This window comes from Nerophis ophidion, linkage group LG17, assembly GCF_033978795.1.
Source record: "Nerophis ophidion isolate RoL-2023_Sa linkage group LG17, RoL_Noph_v1.0, whole genome shotgun sequence".
Classification (NCBI taxonomy): domain Eukaryota; kingdom Metazoa; phylum Chordata; class Actinopteri; order Syngnathiformes; family Syngnathidae; genus Nerophis; species Nerophis ophidion.
In genome coordinates this window covers 16,258,987-16,276,998 of record NC_084627.1, presented here as the reverse complement: position 1 = coordinate 16,276,998, position 18,012 = coordinate 16,258,987, and the positions used below count along the sequence as shown (strand labels likewise).

The window sequence follows — 18,012 nt, the reverse complement described above, 5'->3', positions numbered from 1 at the left end:
CCCACGTTTTGCACCGTGATGCAACACAGATGGCTTCATTTAAAAAGCTAAAATGTTGAATCGCTCCAGTTGTTGACATCGCGGCTAACGCGTACAATTTCATGGATGAAATACACTAACAGTTATGAATGGATGAGTGGACGGAACTTTATTGACTTTGTACTTAAAAAGTATTACAACATGTGTTTTATGTGCTCCTTTTGCCCATTTTTTTTTTAACTTCATCTACTATCTTGCTGTTTGCTGGTCATCATAGGTGTCAAACAAAAACATGCCTCTTTTCTATTTGCAGCCTTCTGAGGTAAATATCACCATCAACTTTTTCTACAGGCTAATACATTTTAAAATAAAACAACAATGAGGGGGGTAGAGTTGGGAAGGGTGGTGTTTGGTGGTAGCAGGGGGTGGGGGGGTATATTGTAGAGTCCCGGAAGAGTTAGTACTGCAAGGGGTTGTGGGTATTTGTTCTGTTGTGTTTATGTTGTGTTACGGTGCGGATGTTCTCCCGAAATGTGTATGTCATTTTTGTTTGGTGTGGGTTCAAAGTGTGGCACATATTTGTAACAGTGTTAAAGTTGTTTACACGGCGACCCTCAGTGTGACCTGTATGGCTGTTGACCTAATATGCCTTGCATTCACTTAAGTGTGTGTAAAAGCCGCATATATTATGTGGCTGGGCCGGCACGCAGTTTGTATGGAGGAAAAGCCGACGTAATTTCATTTGGCCCTTGAGACAATATCAAATTAACATTAGAGCTGGCCAGCCGGTATTATACAGCGGCACCAACTCTCTAACACCGCATTCACAGCTAATACTCATACTTGCCAACCCTCCCGATTTTCCTGGGGGACTCCCAAAGTTCAGTGCCCCTCCCGAAAATCTCCCGGGGCAACCATTCTCCTGAATTTCTCCCGATATCCGCCCGGACAACAATATTGGGGGCGTGCCTTAAAGGTACAGCCTTTAACGTTCTCTACAACCTGTCGTCACGTCCGCTTTTACTCCATACAAACTGTGTGTTGGCCCAGCCACATAATATATGCGGCTTTTACACACACTTAAGTGAATGCAAGGCATACTTGGTCAACAGCCATACAGGTCACACTGAGGGTGGCCGTGTAAACTGTTACAAATATGTGCCACACTTTGAACCCACACCAAACAAGAATGGACCCCCTCCACAAGGTAGGGAAGGACAGAGGAGAAAAAGAAAAGAAGCGGCAGATCAACTGGTCTAAAAAGGAGGTGTATTTAAAGGCTAGAGTATACGAATGAGTTTTAAGGTGAGACTTAAATGCTTCTACTGAGGTAACATCTCGAACTGTTACTGGGAGGGCATTCCAGATTACTGGAGCCCGAACGGAAAACGCTCTATATCCCGCAGACTTTTTTTGGGCTTTAGGAATCACTAATAAGCCGGAGTCCTTTGAACGCAGATTTCTTGCCGGGACATATGGTACAATACAATCGGCAAGGTAGGATGGAGTTAGACCGTGTTATTTTATAGGTAAGTAGTAAACCCTTAAAGTCACATCTTAAGTGCACAGGAAGCCAGTGCAGGTGAGCCAGTACAGGCGTAATATGATCAAACTTTCTTGTTCTTGTCAAAAGTCTACCAGCTGCATTTTGTACCAACTGTAATCTTTTAATGCTAGACATGGGGAGACCCAAAAATAATACGTTACAGTAATCGAGACGATTACTGTAACGATTATGTATGACTGCCATCTACTGGTCACTATTATCATTACACCATGTATCAAATAAAACTGTTTCGAGGTCGGTAAGCAAAACCAGAGTTATTCTGTCCATTAGGCAGCACTGTCGAGTTTTAAGAAATTACAGTAGTTGTTGTTTTTATTGTAATCCACAGAGGCAATTCCCAATTCCAGTACACACACACATGCACACACATGCACATGAATAATGGGCTGGCTAATGAATTACAAGCAGGCCTGTAGGCCCCACACACACTCCTTATCCCAGTGATGTCTGGCTGGGCTCCCAATGACAGGACTAAAAAAACCCAAGACAAAGAAAAAACACAAGGACACACAAGACATTTTGTCTTAAAATAGGACTATCAGTGCTGTCTACATAACGATTGCACAAATATAGACATAGCCAAAAACCAGAAGCACCAAACTTAAGATTTTTTGAATCAAAGCGGCAAATCCGAGTTATTTAAAGCCAGTAGAGCGATGCTCCGCAGCGAATTTGACAAGAGCGCTATAAGCTCTGTTGAAGAAGGCAAAGGGGACAACTCAATCTGTGTCGGCGTGGCGTAAAAAGCTTCGTTTAATTGGAGGGAAGGTGAAGGAGCAGTCAGTGTGTCCTCAGTCCGCAGGAAAAAAAATAAAAAAGAGCTAGCCGGCGGTTACGGCTTTTTAAGATCTTCACAAGCCACTAATTTTATCATACGTTCGAGTCAGCACAAAAAAAAGAACCCAGGTCTCGCAAAGGTTTATTATTACATCAGGAGAAAGTGCGCCTTCAGAGTATTTGAAGGGAATAAAAGGTAATTTAATGCTGACATAACTACACGGGAAAATGTTGCTTATGTTGTTTTACCACATTTTTTATTGGACTGGAAGGAAAAAAACAATCAAACAAACCGAAAAAAAAACAACATTTTTGCAAGGATAAGGTCAAGCATAAATTGCAGTATGTGCTCGCGTTCATCACGGCTTTGTCTGCTATTATGTATCGCATGCAGTAGCAGCACTCAAGTACATTCAATAGCAATGAAAGAACAAAATTGTTTTTTCTTAGCCCAATCGATTATTTTTTCAAGCACCTCTTTCCGCTTGGATGGATGGATGGCACTCCGCCAATCACGAAGCTCTAAATTGTTAACTAAATTGCACCAAAGAAAGAAATGAATAATTAATGTTAATGATCTAAGCACTTTTAAAGTGTTGTTGTTTATTTGTTATTATATTATTGTGTTGAAATTGCAGGATTGCTGCATGTTTCAAATATCGATTTTTTTTTCGGACTATAAGGCGCACTTTTAAAATCCTTTCATTCCCTCAAAACTCGACAGTGGGCTTTATAACCCATTGCGCCTAATGTACAGGAACATTTTGGTTGTGCTTAATGACCTCAAAAATATTTTATTTGGTACATGGTGAAATTATAAGTGTGACCAGTAGATGGCAGTCACACATAAGAGTTACGTGTAGACTGCAATATGACTTAAGTGAACAACACAACAGTTGTATATGTTCCATTGAAAATATAGAACTTTACACACAGCGTTCAAAAATCCATCAAAATGTTTTAGTACGACTTTGGTATACTATGAAGCCGCACCGCTTGATGGATTGTACTGTGCTTCAACATACAAGTATTATGGTGTGTGTATAAGGTAAGACATATTATCTGGGGTTTTGTTTCGTAATATTATGCAAAATCAACTTTTCTTACTTTCTGAGTCCTGAAAATTTGTGCGACTTTGCCTTGGTAGTCCATGGTGACACCATAGTCGATAAGCTTCTTCTTTTTCTCTATCTTCTTGTTATGGGAAATTCATCCTCTGCTGTTACCATTTCTAATATAAATTAGTGTAAAGGTCTTACTTATATCTGCCATGAAAGTGCTAAAACATACCGGTGTCATGAGTTTACATTATTCACCCGAGGAACTTTACTGTAGTTACTAGAGAGTTCCGGTCAGACGGTTTTTCAAGGGACACATTTCCGGCGGATGAGGAGATGCCGCTCTGTTACTGATTGAAGTAAAGTCCGGATGTTATTAAAACAGTCAGCTCCATCTTTTGACACTTCTTCCACCCCCGTCCTTGCACGCTACACCGCTACAACAAAGATGACGGGGAGAACACGCTGCCGAAGGTGAGCCACGTAAAAAAGACCGCCCACAAAACGGTGCCTCCTGAAGCGATTGTCAAAAAGCGGCTTGAAGATGATTTGTAAAACATAATCAATGCAACATTTTGACCAAAAAAACACCGTTACATGTTATGTAGACTGCAAGAAATTGTTTTAAATAAAGTAAAACAAATTAAATAATTTGACTCCTTAAATGCACCCTATAATCCGGTGCACCTTATATATGAAAAAAGATCGAAAATAGACCCTATGCGCCCTATGGTCCAGAAAATACAGTGCCCTTATTCAATATTATCCAATAATGTAACACTTTTTTTAATATCATGCATAAATAAATAAATAAATCAACAATAAATATCATTTGCTTGATATTAATAACAATCATATTAATGTTGTAAATGTTGATAGTGAATTTGTAATGAGTGAATTTGGATTGGAATGTAGTTCTAATCTATCATAATAAAGAACTATTGTTTTGTGTTCCTAACAATGTAACAAATATTATATTATAATATTACAAATTTTTGGGGTCAAAATAAAAATAAGTTTCTGAATAACTTAAAATTCTAAAGCAAGTTATCCATTTAATTGTAAAAATGTAAATACATTTTACAGTAAAAAAAAAATTAAAAAAATAAAATAATAAAATAAAAATAATAAAAAAAAATATTAAACAAGCTGCTCAGTGGATGAATTCAATCATTCAAAAACAGTGATATTTTTTTTCTGTTTACAGTAATACATTGTAAAACAGGCATAGATTTTACGTCTTTCTGTCTCCTGCATTTTACCGTAAAAAACAGTGATATCCTTTTGCCATTTACAGTAATACTCTGAAAAATAAAAAAAATAAAAAAATAAGTCCATACATTCAGATATTTATTTTTTTTACGGAGTATGTAAAAATAAAATTAAAAAAAATAAATGCATAGGCCATTGTGTAATACTATAATGAGGTGAATTCTTATATATCAATATCAATGTATTATCCTCTGTTACAAGTGGCCCTCTGAGGGCAGCCATAACTGCAATGTGAAAACACGTTTGACACAGCTGGTCTATATGATATTAGGATCTAGTCCTTGTAGTATTTTTCCAATTATTTTTCTCTATTATTGTTTGAGATCATCTCGGTCATTGTACGACATGACTGCCTCCCATCGTGCGCCCCGCCTGCACCTGGTAAAAAAAAATAATAATAAAAAAAAAAAGCGCTTTCTGAAGCCTCCCCAGTTGCCATGGCCTCCGGCCCAGAGTCAGCGGGGTTAATAACAAGCCGCGTTCAGCGCCATTTGTCATTTGCTACCTGCCGCTGATGATAGATGTCAAGGGTGTCTGCTCCCCTGTCACCTGGCCTACATGACTAATACTGGCCCCGAGCCCCCCACCGCCACTGCTTTATCTCAGGCAGTTAGAGAGCACTAGATACCACAGTTTAGCCAGTGATCCTACCTTTGCCATGGCGACCAAATGTTTTATTATGTTGCTTCCTATGTCACTATTGCAATACAATATTTGATAGTCGGCAAATGTATTTTTTTTATTTTTTATATTGACATCCAGCATCAGACATTCATATTCATTACATCATATATCTGTTGTCTGCCCTAAATGTCAAAATATTTTTGTTTATATCCCAACCATACCACCCACCCCCCCCATAAAAAGAAATAAACAAAGTAGTATCTACAAACACATCAATTAAATAAGCAAAAAGTTAATAATAATACATTAATAATAATCATCAGAAATAAAATACATAAATATATAAACAGATACATATACAGTGGGGCATAAAAGTATTTAGTCAGCCACCGATTGTGCAAGTTCTCCCACTTAAAATGATGACGGAGGTCTGTAATTTTCATCATAGGTACACTTCAACTGTGAGAGACAGAATGTGAAAAAGAAATCCAGGAATTCACATTGTAGGAATTTTAAATAATTTATTTGTAAATTATGGTGGAAAATAAGTATTTGGTCAACCATTCAAAGCTCTCACTGATTGAAGGAGGTTTTGGCTCAAAATCTCACGATACATGGCCCCATTCATTCTTTCCTTAACACGGATCAATCGTCCTGTCCCCTTAGCATAAAAACAGCCCCAAAGCATGATGTTTCCACCCCCATGCTTCACAGTAGGTATGGTGTTCTTGGGATGCAACTCAGTATTCTTCTTCCTCCAAACACGACGAGTTGAGTTTATACCAAAAAGTTCTATTTTGGTTTCATCTGACCACATGACATTCTCCCAATCCTCTGCTGTATCATCCATTGATCCATTTTGGTATAAACTCAACTCGTCGTGTTTGGAGGAAGAAGAATACTGAGTTGCATCCCAAGAACACCAAACCTACTGTGAAGCATGGGTGTGGAAACATCATCCTTTGGGGCTGTTTTTCTGCTAAGGGGACAGAACGATTGATCCGTGTTAAGGAAAGAATGAATGGGGCCATGTATCGTGAGATTTTGAGCCAAAACCTCCTTCAATCAGTGAGAGCTTTGAATGGTTGACTACATACTTATTTTCCACCATAATTTGCAAATATTTTTTTCAAAATTCCTACAATGTGAATTCCTGGATTTTTTTTCAGATTCTGTCTCTCACAGTTGAAGTGTACCTATGATGAAAATTACAGACCTCTGTCATCATTTTAAGTGGGAGAACTTGCACAATCGGTGGCTGACTAAATACTTTTGTGCCCCAATGTATACATATGTATATACACACACACACACACATATATATATATATAGTCAGAAAATGTTTAATTTGTTTATGAGCTTTTGAGCTGCCAAAGCATCAAATGCCAAACAAAACATATTTTTATACCGACACCTCTGAACAGGACAGGAATATTGAAGGTGAATAGCCTTCAGTTTGCACTCAAATTATCAGTTTTGTGGTGTCTATTGACCGCAGACCTTAAGGAAATCGCTCACCTCTCAATTCCGATATTTTGATATTTTGCAGCCTATAATGCCTAAATTTGAAGCAAAATATGTAATTTTAGGAGGCTTGTGTTTGTATTTAAGCAAAGGATTTTAACTAAAGTTGGAAAACACTTACTGTATTGATGTTTTACTCATTTTATACTTTTCTTGTTACGTACGGCGGGGGAAGGAAACGACACCACAGCAGGAATCAGATCAAAAGGTTTATTGAACTTGATGATTGCGTGGGATGTGTATGCTACTCTAAGTTATAGGTGCAAAACGATGTGTAGAATTAACCATTTAAATGTTACCAGGGGTTGTTGTATGTGCGTGTTGGATAAGTCCTTCATCAGACCAAAGGGGCAAGGCGAGTGGGCAGTCCACGGGCAGGCAAGCGGTTGGGGGCTGGAGAGAAACAACAAGGTCTGTGTCCAAGCAGGGGTCGAGGATCGAGGGAGGCAGTCCAGAATCCAGAGGGAAGTGGAAGCTCGATCACAGGAATCAGGGGAGGCATGGCGAGGAACACAAAGAACATGTGACACAGGAACAGGGAAGGCGCATAGAGAGAGCAAGTACGGAGGAGGGAAGACAGAGACGGGATGCTTACTACGAGGAGTGAACTACGTTCCGGCACTGGATCTTCGGGTCCGCTGGTCTTTATGTTATCTGTCTTCATTAGTCCCAGGGGCGTCTCCCGGCGCTTTTCCAGCGAAGGTGCCAGCCGTGCTTACAGCAGAAGGCATGAGGGATTGCACATGCCCCGTGACAGCACTGACTTAAAAGTAGACACTAGAGCAGAGGTCACCTACGCGGTGCCCGCGGGCACCAAGTCGCCCGTAAGGACCAGATGAGTCGCCCGCTAGCCTGTTTTCAAAATAGCTCAAATAGCAGCACTCACCCCTGAGCTGCCTCTATTTTTTTTATTGTATTTATTTACTAGCAAGCTGGTCTCGCTTTGCTCGACATTTTTAATTCTTAGAGAGACAAAACTCAAATAGAATTTGAAAATCCAAGAAAATATTTTAAAGACTTGCTCTTCATTTGTTTACATAAATTATTATTATTATTTTTTTAATTTGCTTCTTATTACTTTCAGAAAGACAATTTTAGAGAAAAAATACAACTTTAAAAATAACTTTAGGATTTTTAAACACATATACCTTTTTACCTTTTAAATTCCTTCCTCTTCTTTCCTGACAATTTAAATCAATGTTAAATTATTTTTTATTTATTTATTGTAAAGAATAATAAATCCATTTTGAATTAATTCTTCATTTTAGCTTCTGTTTTTTCGACGAAGAATATTCGTGAAATATTTATTCAAACTTATGATTAAAGTTTAAAACAATATTCTGGCAAATCTGTAGAATCAAAATTAAATCTTATTTCAAAGTGGATTTTAACCTATTTAGAACTTGTAATCAAAATTCTAAAATTAATCTTAATCAGGAAAAATTACTAATGATGTTCCATAAATTATTTTTTTAAATTTTTTCAATAGAATCGATTTAGCTAGTTTTTCTGTTTATTTTTTCCGGTTGAATTTTGAATTTTAAAGAGTCGAAATTGAAGATAAACTATGTTTCAAAATTTTATTTTCATGTTTTTCCTGTTTTCTCCTCTTTTAAACCATTCAATTTAGTGTTTTTTCATCATTTATTCTCTACAAAAAACCTTCCGTAAGGGAAAAAACATGTATGACGGAATGACAGACAGAAATACCCTTTTTTTTAATACATATATAGATGTATTTATTAAAGGTAAATTGAGCAAATTGGCTATTTCTGGCAATGTATTAAGTGTTTATCAAACTGGTAACCCTTCGCATTAATCAGGACCCAAGAAGTAGCTCTTGTTTTCAAAAAGGTTGTTGACCCCTGCACTAGATAGTCTGAGCTCATTGTCAAATTACTATACTGTTTTATTCAATTGTAACTAGGGTGGTCCAAAAAATTGGATTATTGGCTTCATTTTAACTGAACATTGTACGATACATTAACATATGCACTCCATGAACAATTTTAGATTATTAAAATACAAAATGAAATGCATTAAAGACATTTAATTTTCTTATTGCACAAAAATATATATATATACTTTTACATAATACATGGAGTCTGCCATAATAAAAGCCCAAGGCATGGGTAACTTACACGTCTGTGAAGGCACCATTAATGCTGAAAGGTACATACAGGTTTTGGAGCAACATGTGTTGCCACCCAAGCAACAATATCATGGACGCCCCTGCTTATTTCAGTAAGACAATGCCAAGCCACATGTTAAAACAGCGTGGGTTTGTAGTAAAAGTGTGCGGGTACTAGACTGGCCTGCGGGGCAGTTGGCTTACTACATTACCTTTTTTTTTTATTTAATCCCATTGTGCAGATCTGGATGCTTGTTATTAAAATATTTACCTACGTTTGAGTGTGATACAATATTGCCACCTTTGGGGAGGCAGGTTTTAAAGTGCGCGCTTGCAACGCGGCGCTACCGTGTTTTTACTTTTGAAGTCCAAATACCGGCATATTATGCAGTAGAATTGCTATAGTTTGCCCTTCTTCCTTTCCCCACTGTTTTTGCATGTATGCGCTCTGTGTGCGTGCGCAACATGCGCCTCGGCTCAGCAAGGTCACCGCCGCACGGCTGCATGCAAATGCAAAAAAAATAAATAAAATACTGGCATTTTTCAAAGACAGTATAGTCTATTCATGGCATACATTTTCTATCGCTTGTCCCTCTCGTGGTCACGGGGGTGGCTGGAGCCTATCCCAGCTGCATTCAGTACCTTTTGTAATTTAGTATCGGGGTATTTTGTTAGTATACCGTACTACCTTAATTATTACTTAATTATCATTACAGAAAGGAAAATCACCAAAGTTGTCCTTATTGTCGTCTGACTGTTCTGTACTACACAACTTGCAGACATTCTCTGTGTATGTTTTATGTTAAACATTATTTTTTGTTCCAAAACCCTGCACACGCACGTTAAGACTATTCAGGAACTGTTAAAGGCAGACCTGGGCATTTATTTTGACTCGGGGGGCCACATTTAGAGAACCAAATGTGTTTGGGGGCCGGTATATCTATATTTGGGAACACTAATATAAAACCTCACAATCATTTGTGATTGAATGCTAAAAACGTTATGGCAGACCGCCTTAAAAAACGCAATGGAATTAAAAAAAAATTTCTACGAACGATAAAACACTGAAAATTGACAAAATATGAATGTCACACCCACGTTCGATTGATCGATATTTTACAATCAAGTGAAATGCAAAAAAATGCAACAGTGAAATATGAATGCAAAGGGTACAAATAAACCTACCTAAAATCTGATATATTTGATATTTGCTGAATTTCCCCCAGGGATCAATAAAGTACTTTCTATTCTATTCTATTATATTCTATATATCAATAAGCTTTAGAACTTTGTTATGAAAATCTCCTTCCGCGTCTGTGGAAACGTTTGCCCTCCACACTGTTTGGTCTGAGCTGCTGTGACTTACATTATCATAGTAACTAATTAGATGACCATAGTAACTAATTACATATCCATAGTAACTGGTATATCATCTATAAGCGCAGATTCCAGCCATTGCAATACCTAATATTGTTCAAGACTTATGGTTATTAGAAAACATGACTGCACATCATAAAAGCAGCTACACTTTACATCTTAAAGATCTAAAGCAATTATTTGTGAATGTCCAGTGGGCCAGATTGAAAAACTCTACGGGCCACATGTGGCCCCCGAGCCCTAATTTTCCCAGATATGGTTAAAGGTGATCCATAGCAGTACGTTTTTGTGAGTGTTATTTTTTTATTAGACTTTATTAGAAACAAACAATGTCATCTTTCCTCTTGTTGGTACCAATGCCTCTCCGGGTGTTGTTGGTCTCAACTTTCATTGTGGTATCCGTCTGTGCAGTGTTAATATCGATGTGAGTTAAGCACCTGGTGAGGCCCCCCATGTACAGCGGGGCATTCACCATGTCTTCTTTAAATGTTATAATTTTTTTTATATATATACATATATATATATATATATATATTTTTGGATACTAAGAGATAACGTTCACATCATACCTCAACTTAAATCATACTTGCCAACCCTCCCGGATTTTCCGGGAGACTCCCGAAATTCAGCGCCTCTCCCGAAAATCTCCCGAAATTCAGCGGAGCTGGAGGCCACGCCCCCTTGAGCTCCATGCGGACCTGAGTGGGGACAGCCTGTTTTCACACCCGCTTTCCCACTATATAAACAGCTTGCCTGCCCAATCACGTTACAACATCTATGGATTTTAATAAAAAACTGCACACACAAGGAGACGAAGCAGAAGAACAAGGAAGTTACAGCCATGGCGACGCCGTCTGTAATAGAGTGATTCTATGTTGTCTGTCGCCATCTCCTGGTGAATGTTGGCTATAGCGTTATGGGGTTGCTTTTTGATTGGCCAACAATTTATGTGGTGTTGCGCACCTGACGGCAAGTAACTCTCGCCAGTACGCAAATGGCAGAACAAAGGTTACTCAAATACTGAAAGGTAAGTGTTGTTGGTTTTCCGTCTGTAATAGAGTGATTCTGTGTTGTCTGTCGCCATCTCCTGGTGAATATTGGCTACAGCGTTATGGGGTTGCTTTTTGATTGGCCAACAATTTATGTGGTGTTGCGCACCTGACGGCAAGTGACTCTCGCCAGTACGCAAATGGCAGAACAAAGGTTACTCAAATAGTGAAAAGTAAGTATTGTTGGTTTTTTTTTAGTAACCAGCAAGCACAGTACAGTTAGTAGAACAACTGTGTTTTTATTACTGTGTATTTGATAGGGGCCGTCGGAAATTCAACTATTTATTTTATTTATATATATAATAAAATAAATATATAGCTAGAATTCACTGAAAGTCAAGTATTTCATACATATATGTATATATATATATATGTATGAAATACTCCAGTTGGTGAATCATACTCCCCTCTTAACCACGCCCCCCGCCCCAACCACGCCTTCGCCCCACTCCTGACCACGCCCCCCCCCCCCACCACCACCTCTCTAAATCGGAGGTCTCAAGTTTGACAATATGACTTAAATGTCTTAATAATGCTTTTAAAGGATTTAATTGTTTCATAAATCTGTCCTAATTTGATGATGTAAAGACTGCGTGGCGCAGTGGGAGATTGGCCGTGCCCAACCCGAGAGTCCCTGGTTCAAATCCCACCTAGTACCAACCTCGTCACGTCCGTTGTGTCCTGAGCAAGACACTTCACCCTTGCTCCTGATGGGTGCTGGTTAGTGCCTTGCATGGCAGCTCCCTCCATCAGTGTGTGAATGTGTGTGTGAATGGGTAAATGTGGTAGTAGTGTCAAAGCGATTTGAGCACCTTGAAGGTAGAAAAGTGCTATAGAAGTACAACCCATTTTTCTATTTGCAAACTTTGTACCAACACAAATCACTACACCTCTTTTTGCATTATTGCCTCTCCAAGGCTTTTTAAATGGTTTGACGTCCACTTCCCAATAGGCTCCAAGCTAATGCTTTTAAATTGACCGAAATTGCCGAGTGATTAATGCAGATAAGAAGATGGCATTGGATGGAGAGGCTGCAACTGCGCCATTCATTGATTTTGATAAGGCTACTGTCGTCCCTGGTCGGGGAAGAAAGTCCGGAAATTACAAAAGCTATTAACAGCAACGTGACTCGTTCAATCGACTCTTTAAGATGTCTGATTTGTGCCACTTACTCAAAACAAATCTCTGGCTAATACCCACAAGTAAAAAGTGTCGTTTCAAGACGGACCCGAGAAAAACAACACTTGGCAATGATTATCACTCAGCCGAAGACGGCTTTGTCATAAGTGATTTTTTTCCCCCCTAGATAGACCTTTGCATTATAAAGCCTGTGTTTACTAAACAGGCTGAATGCCTCCCTGTTTTTGTCCCCTCACTTGCAGAGATGTCAGGAACGGAGGAGGGCATTTCTCAGGTGCACTGGAAGCAGCAGTGGTTGGAGAACGGGACGCTCTACTTCCATGTGTCCGTCACCGAATCGGAGCGAGTGGCCCAAACGACGCAAGCCTCGGCGAGGGAGCCGGCCCACGTGCTGCACGAACACATGCACCTGCTGCACATCTCCGTGATGGTAAGTCAAAAACTGCGATTCACAGACGGGCCCAAAACATCCAGCGAGCATGCATTTGTACAAATACTGTGGAAAAAAGTGGTTCAATTATAAAAAAATAGTTACTGTATATGTGCTGGGTGTTAAAATGGAAGACTACCTGAAGTCAGTCTCCTATTGTCCTTGTATATAGAATCAAATAGAATAGAATAGAAAGTACTTTATTGATCCCTGGGAGAAATTCAGCACCACGGTTCGCTCACAATAGACAATGATAATAATGAATAATATATACATATATTATATATAAAATAAATATATTCTGCATATAATCTACATTTAAGTGCAGTCAAGGAACATATGCATTATACATTCTGTTGGCTGTCGGTATGAAGGACCTCCTGTGTCGTTCAGTGTTGCATATATAGTAACTCGTAGTGTTGTACCGATACCAATATTTTGGTACCAGTACCAAAATTATTTCGATACTTTTCGGTACTTTTCTAAAAAATAATGGGGGACCCCCCCAAAAAATTGCATTATAGGCTTTATTTTAACAACATATCTTAGGTTACATTAAACATATGTTTCCTACTACAATTTAGTCATTAAATAAAATTGTGAACATACGAGACATGTCTTTTAGTAGTAAGTAAACAAACAAAGGCTCTTTCTTATAAGTCTGCTGACATATGCAGTAAAATATTGTATCATTTATTAAGTTAAAGTACTGTAATATCTGTGATATTTGTATTGGTGTACTGTGTCTTTAAGAGTGTGGTGAATGCGCATGCGCGGGTGAGTGGCGGGAAAAGTGTCAGTGTGTGTGAGCGTGAGTTGTGGCTAACAGCAGCTCGTGTATGTGTGTGCATTATTTTTGGTACTACAAGAAGTTACCGCTTGTTAATAAAGCGATTGAACGGCGCATCCTCGTCTGTGTGACTCCTTCACCACCGCGGGCATTACATTGGTGTCAGAAGTTTTTCGGTTTGAACCCGCTGCCTATGGATAGAGGATGTTCGCCGACCTCAGCGCTCGAGTGAAGGTAGAGAAAGGAACTGGAGAGTGTGCGATTGACATGCCGGACGCATCCTGCGTCGAGCACGGACGCCATGAAGCCGGCGTTTCGCGCCACATGGACAACAGTGTCCCCAAGACGGAGCGGCGTCATGACGCAGGAGCGCATGCGCCGCCGCCGCCGCCGCCGAATGTAAACAAACATGGCGGCGCCCATGAGCTTGTGTGTGAAGCATTGAGAACACTGAAGTTTTCAGGGAAAGGAAGCTGGGAGGCTTATAAAATCCAGTTTGAGCTTGTGGCTAATAAAGCAGGCTGGACTGATGAGGTGAGAGCAATACAGTTGGCTTTGTCACTGACTGAAGAAGCTGCGTCCTGTTTGCTCCTGCTGAACCCGGGAGAAAGACTTGATTACAGTGCGCTGGTTGCTGCGCTGCAAAGGCGTTTTGGAGAGTTTGACTTGAGAGACTCTTTGCGCTGTGAGTTCAAGCACCGTGACAGGCTGCCCGGTGAGTCGCTTCGGTGCCTTGCTCATGGGATCGAGAGGCTGGGTCGGCGTGCGTATATCGGAATGCCGGACGCAATTCAAAATGAACTGATACGTGATCAATTCATCCAAGTTCTCAAACCGGATGAATTGCGCTTGCGCGTCCAGCTTGCCCACCCTACTGCCCTGGCAGATGCACTTGAACTCGCCATGGAGAGTGAGATCGCCACTGGGGCGGCACCTGAGACATCTTTCCGCCCAGTTTCGGCTGCGTCATTTACGCAGGGTGCAGAGCAAAGACCGGCGTGGGTGGAGGAACTTGTATGTGCGCTACAGACCCGCTCAACCCAGTATGAGGAAAAGAAGGACAGACGAACGTCCACCGCTGTCTGCTGGGGGTGTGGACAACTTGGCCACCTGCTGCGGCGCTGTCCAAACAGGAAGGGCCAGCAGGGAAACGGGAGAGGGTCCGTGTAGCCCGGACGACACGGACTCCTTTAGCCAGTTACCGGGAGCACCAGCCCTCAAGTGATGAGACTGTTGTGACTGTGGGCTGGACAGAAGTGGGGGACCCATGTCATGTGTGCGTGCAGATTGGGAATGTAGCCTGCACAGCCCTGGTGGATACTGGATCTTCAGCCACAATTGTGAGACCGGACGTTGTTCCAGCTGGAACCGTTGTAGAACCAAGTCTCACCAGATTAAAGACAGTGACTGGGGAAGTTGCCCAGATGAAAGGCAAAGCAACTTTTATGTTCATAATCGGAGGCTTGTCAGCAACATTTTCCGCTTGGGTGGCGGATGTGAGCGACCCATGTATACTTGGTCGAGACTTTTTAAAAGCCACGAGGTGTGTTATAGACATGGGGTCTGCTGTGCTCATTCTGCCAAGTGGCCAGCGAGTAAAGCTGACCGCTCCTACTGAACGAACTGTGGCTGTGTCTGTCAACACTGCAGTCGCCAGTCCGACAACCTGGGAAGGGACTGTCAGGCCCTCCATAGAGAGAGAGGAGGCAATAGGGGAACTCGCAGCCAAGAGGACATCACCCACCACGCAGCAGCCATCGGTAATGGGGGCAGAGTCCGCTCGCCCTGAAGAATCAAGCCCAAAGCGGGAAGCGGCGTCATCCAGGCCACTCCCAACAGCAGCGCGTAACCAACAACAGCAAGGGGAGGACCGGACGGTAGCGGTCCGCTTCATCTGGGAAAAGAACTGCGTCGGCCTCGAAGGAGAGCAGCGCGAGCGACTGTGGCATGTACTGTGGGACTTTAAGGACATTTTCGCCCTCAATGAAAATGAGGTGGGTCTCACCCATCTGGTCGAACACCACATCGACACTGGGGATGCGCGGCCAGTCAAGGTGCGCCCCCGTCGCCTCCCCATGATCAGGCAGGAAGCAGCTGATAGGGAGGTCCACGCCATGCTAGAGGCGGGGATCATAGAACCCTCTGACAGTCCGTGGGCGTCTGGCGTGGTCATGGTTCCCAGGAAGAACAGCACAAGGCCGCGGTTCTGTGTTGACTACAGGCCGCTGAATAAGGTGACAAAAAAAGATTGTTACCCACTCCCGCGAGTCGATGAGACGTTGGACCTGGTGGCAGGGTCCTCATGGTTCTCGTCGCTCGACCTGCGCAGTGGGTACTGGCAGGTCCCACTCACCCCTGAGTCACGGCAGAAGACAGCGTTCTGCACCACCAGGGGCCACTGGCAATTCAAGGTCATGAGCTTTGGACTTTGCAACGCACCAGGGACATTTGAGCGACTGATGGACACAGTGCTCGCTAACATCCCCAGGCAAGAGTGCTTGGTCTATTTGGACGATGTCCTCGTCCATGGACGGTCCTTTCAGTCAGCCCTTGATTCCTTGAGGCTGGTGCTGGGAAGGATTGCTGCAGCTGGACTAAAACTACACCCAGAGAAGTGCCATTTCATGCGGCGTGAGGTGGAGTTTCTGGGCCACAAGGTGGACGGAAGGGGCATCAGCACACTGGAGGAGAAGATCAGAGCTATAAGAGACTGGCCAATTCCGAAGGACCAGAAGCAGCTAAAAAGCTTATTGGGACTTGCCTCATATTATCGGCGGTTCGTGAAGGGATTTTCTTGCAGTGGCGCACCGTTGTTTAACCTTCTCCAGAACAATCAGATGTTCGTGTCGACGCCAGACTGCCAGGAGGCATTTTATAGTCTCAAGGAGGCCCTCATGAATGCTCCTGTCCTCACCACTCCAGATCCAGCTATGCCTTTTGTGCTGGATACAGATGCCAGTAATGTTGGTATGGGCGCAGTGCTGTCGCAGGTGGGTCCAGAAGGTGAGCGGGTGGTGGCTTACTTCAGCCGCACTTTCAACAAGAGTGAGCGGCGGTACTGTGTGACCAGACGTGAACTGTTAGCTGTTGTGTTAGCTGTACGCCATTTCAAGTACTACTTGTGCGGCGTGTCCTTCACCATCAGAACGGACCATGCAGCACTACAATGGCTAATGTCATTTCGAGAACCAGAGGGTCAGGTGGCACGATGGCTGGAGGAGCTGCAGTCTTTCCACTTTAGTGTGTGTCATCGGGCCGGGGCGCAGCACGCCAATGCAGACGCTCTCTCTCGGCGGCCGTGTGCTATTGAGGGCTGTAGCTACTGTGACCGGCGCGACGCCAGAGAGAAAGAGCTGCGCGGAGATGAGACAGCTGAAGGGCCTTCATGCTGCACTTTGGAGACTGTGGACGCCGCAGAATGGGCGACCAGGCAGGCAGAGGACAGCGATCTCGAACCAGTGCGGCATTGGGTCCAGAGTGGCAGGAGACCACCCTGGGAAGGCGTGTTGGGACTGTCAGTCGGCACCAAGGGCTTGTGGAGTAAATTTGCTGTGCTGCGCATCAGTGACGGTGTACTGCAGCGTGCATGGAAGGAGCCGGCCACCGGGGAGGAGAGATGGCAAGTGGTGGTGCCTAAGACTCTGAGGGACACAGTGCTGAAGGCGTGTCATGGGGGCATGGGCTCAGGGCATTTTGGCAGCTCAAAAACGCTCCGCCGGTTGCGCCAAGGGTTCTACTGGGGTCAGCACCGGCGGGACGTGGAGGACTTTTGTCGGCGCTGTGATGAGTGCGCGGCTTACAAGGGACCCCAGGACCGGTCACACGCACCACTTCAGCAGCAAGGGGTTGGAGCACCCATGGAGAGGGTAGCTGTGGACATTATGGGCCCTTTTCCCATAACAGACAAAGGAAACAAGTATGTGCTTTGCGCAATGGATTACTTCACCAAGTGGCCGGAGGCGTACGCGCTGCCGGACCAAGAAGCAGAGACCGTGGCTGATGCCTTGCTGGAGGGCATGTTCAGTCGCTTCGGAACTGCAGATATCCTTCACAGCGACCAAGGCAGGAATTTTGAATCCAGAGTTTTTGCTGCCCTGTGTGAAAGACTGGACATGCAAAAGACACGCACGACTCCTTTGCATCCGCAAAGTGATGGACTGGTAGAGCGGTTTAACCGCACCATGCAGCAGCAGCTGGCAATCCTCACCGCCAACCATCAGCATGATTGGGACCGTCATATTCCTCTAGTGCTGATGGCATACCGCTCCGCGGTTCAAAGTTCCACAAGCTGCAC

The 18,012-nt window shown here is 42.7% G+C and overlaps 1 protein-coding gene across 2 annotated transcripts in view; it reads left to right on the top strand.

The window, feature by feature from the left end:
• LOC133536148 (astrotactin-2-like) overlaps positions 1 to 18,012 on the top strand; it is a 747,946-nt gene that overhangs the window by 161,686 nt on the left and 568,248 nt on the right. For both annotated transcript variants that reach the window (XM_061876407.1, XM_061876406.1), the window contains exon 2: positions 12,741 to 12,928. In XM_061876407.1, coding sequence (XP_061732391.1) covers positions 12,741 to 12,928 — 188 coding nt within the window. The remainder of the gene's footprint in view (positions 1 to 12,740; positions 12,929 to 18,012) is intronic.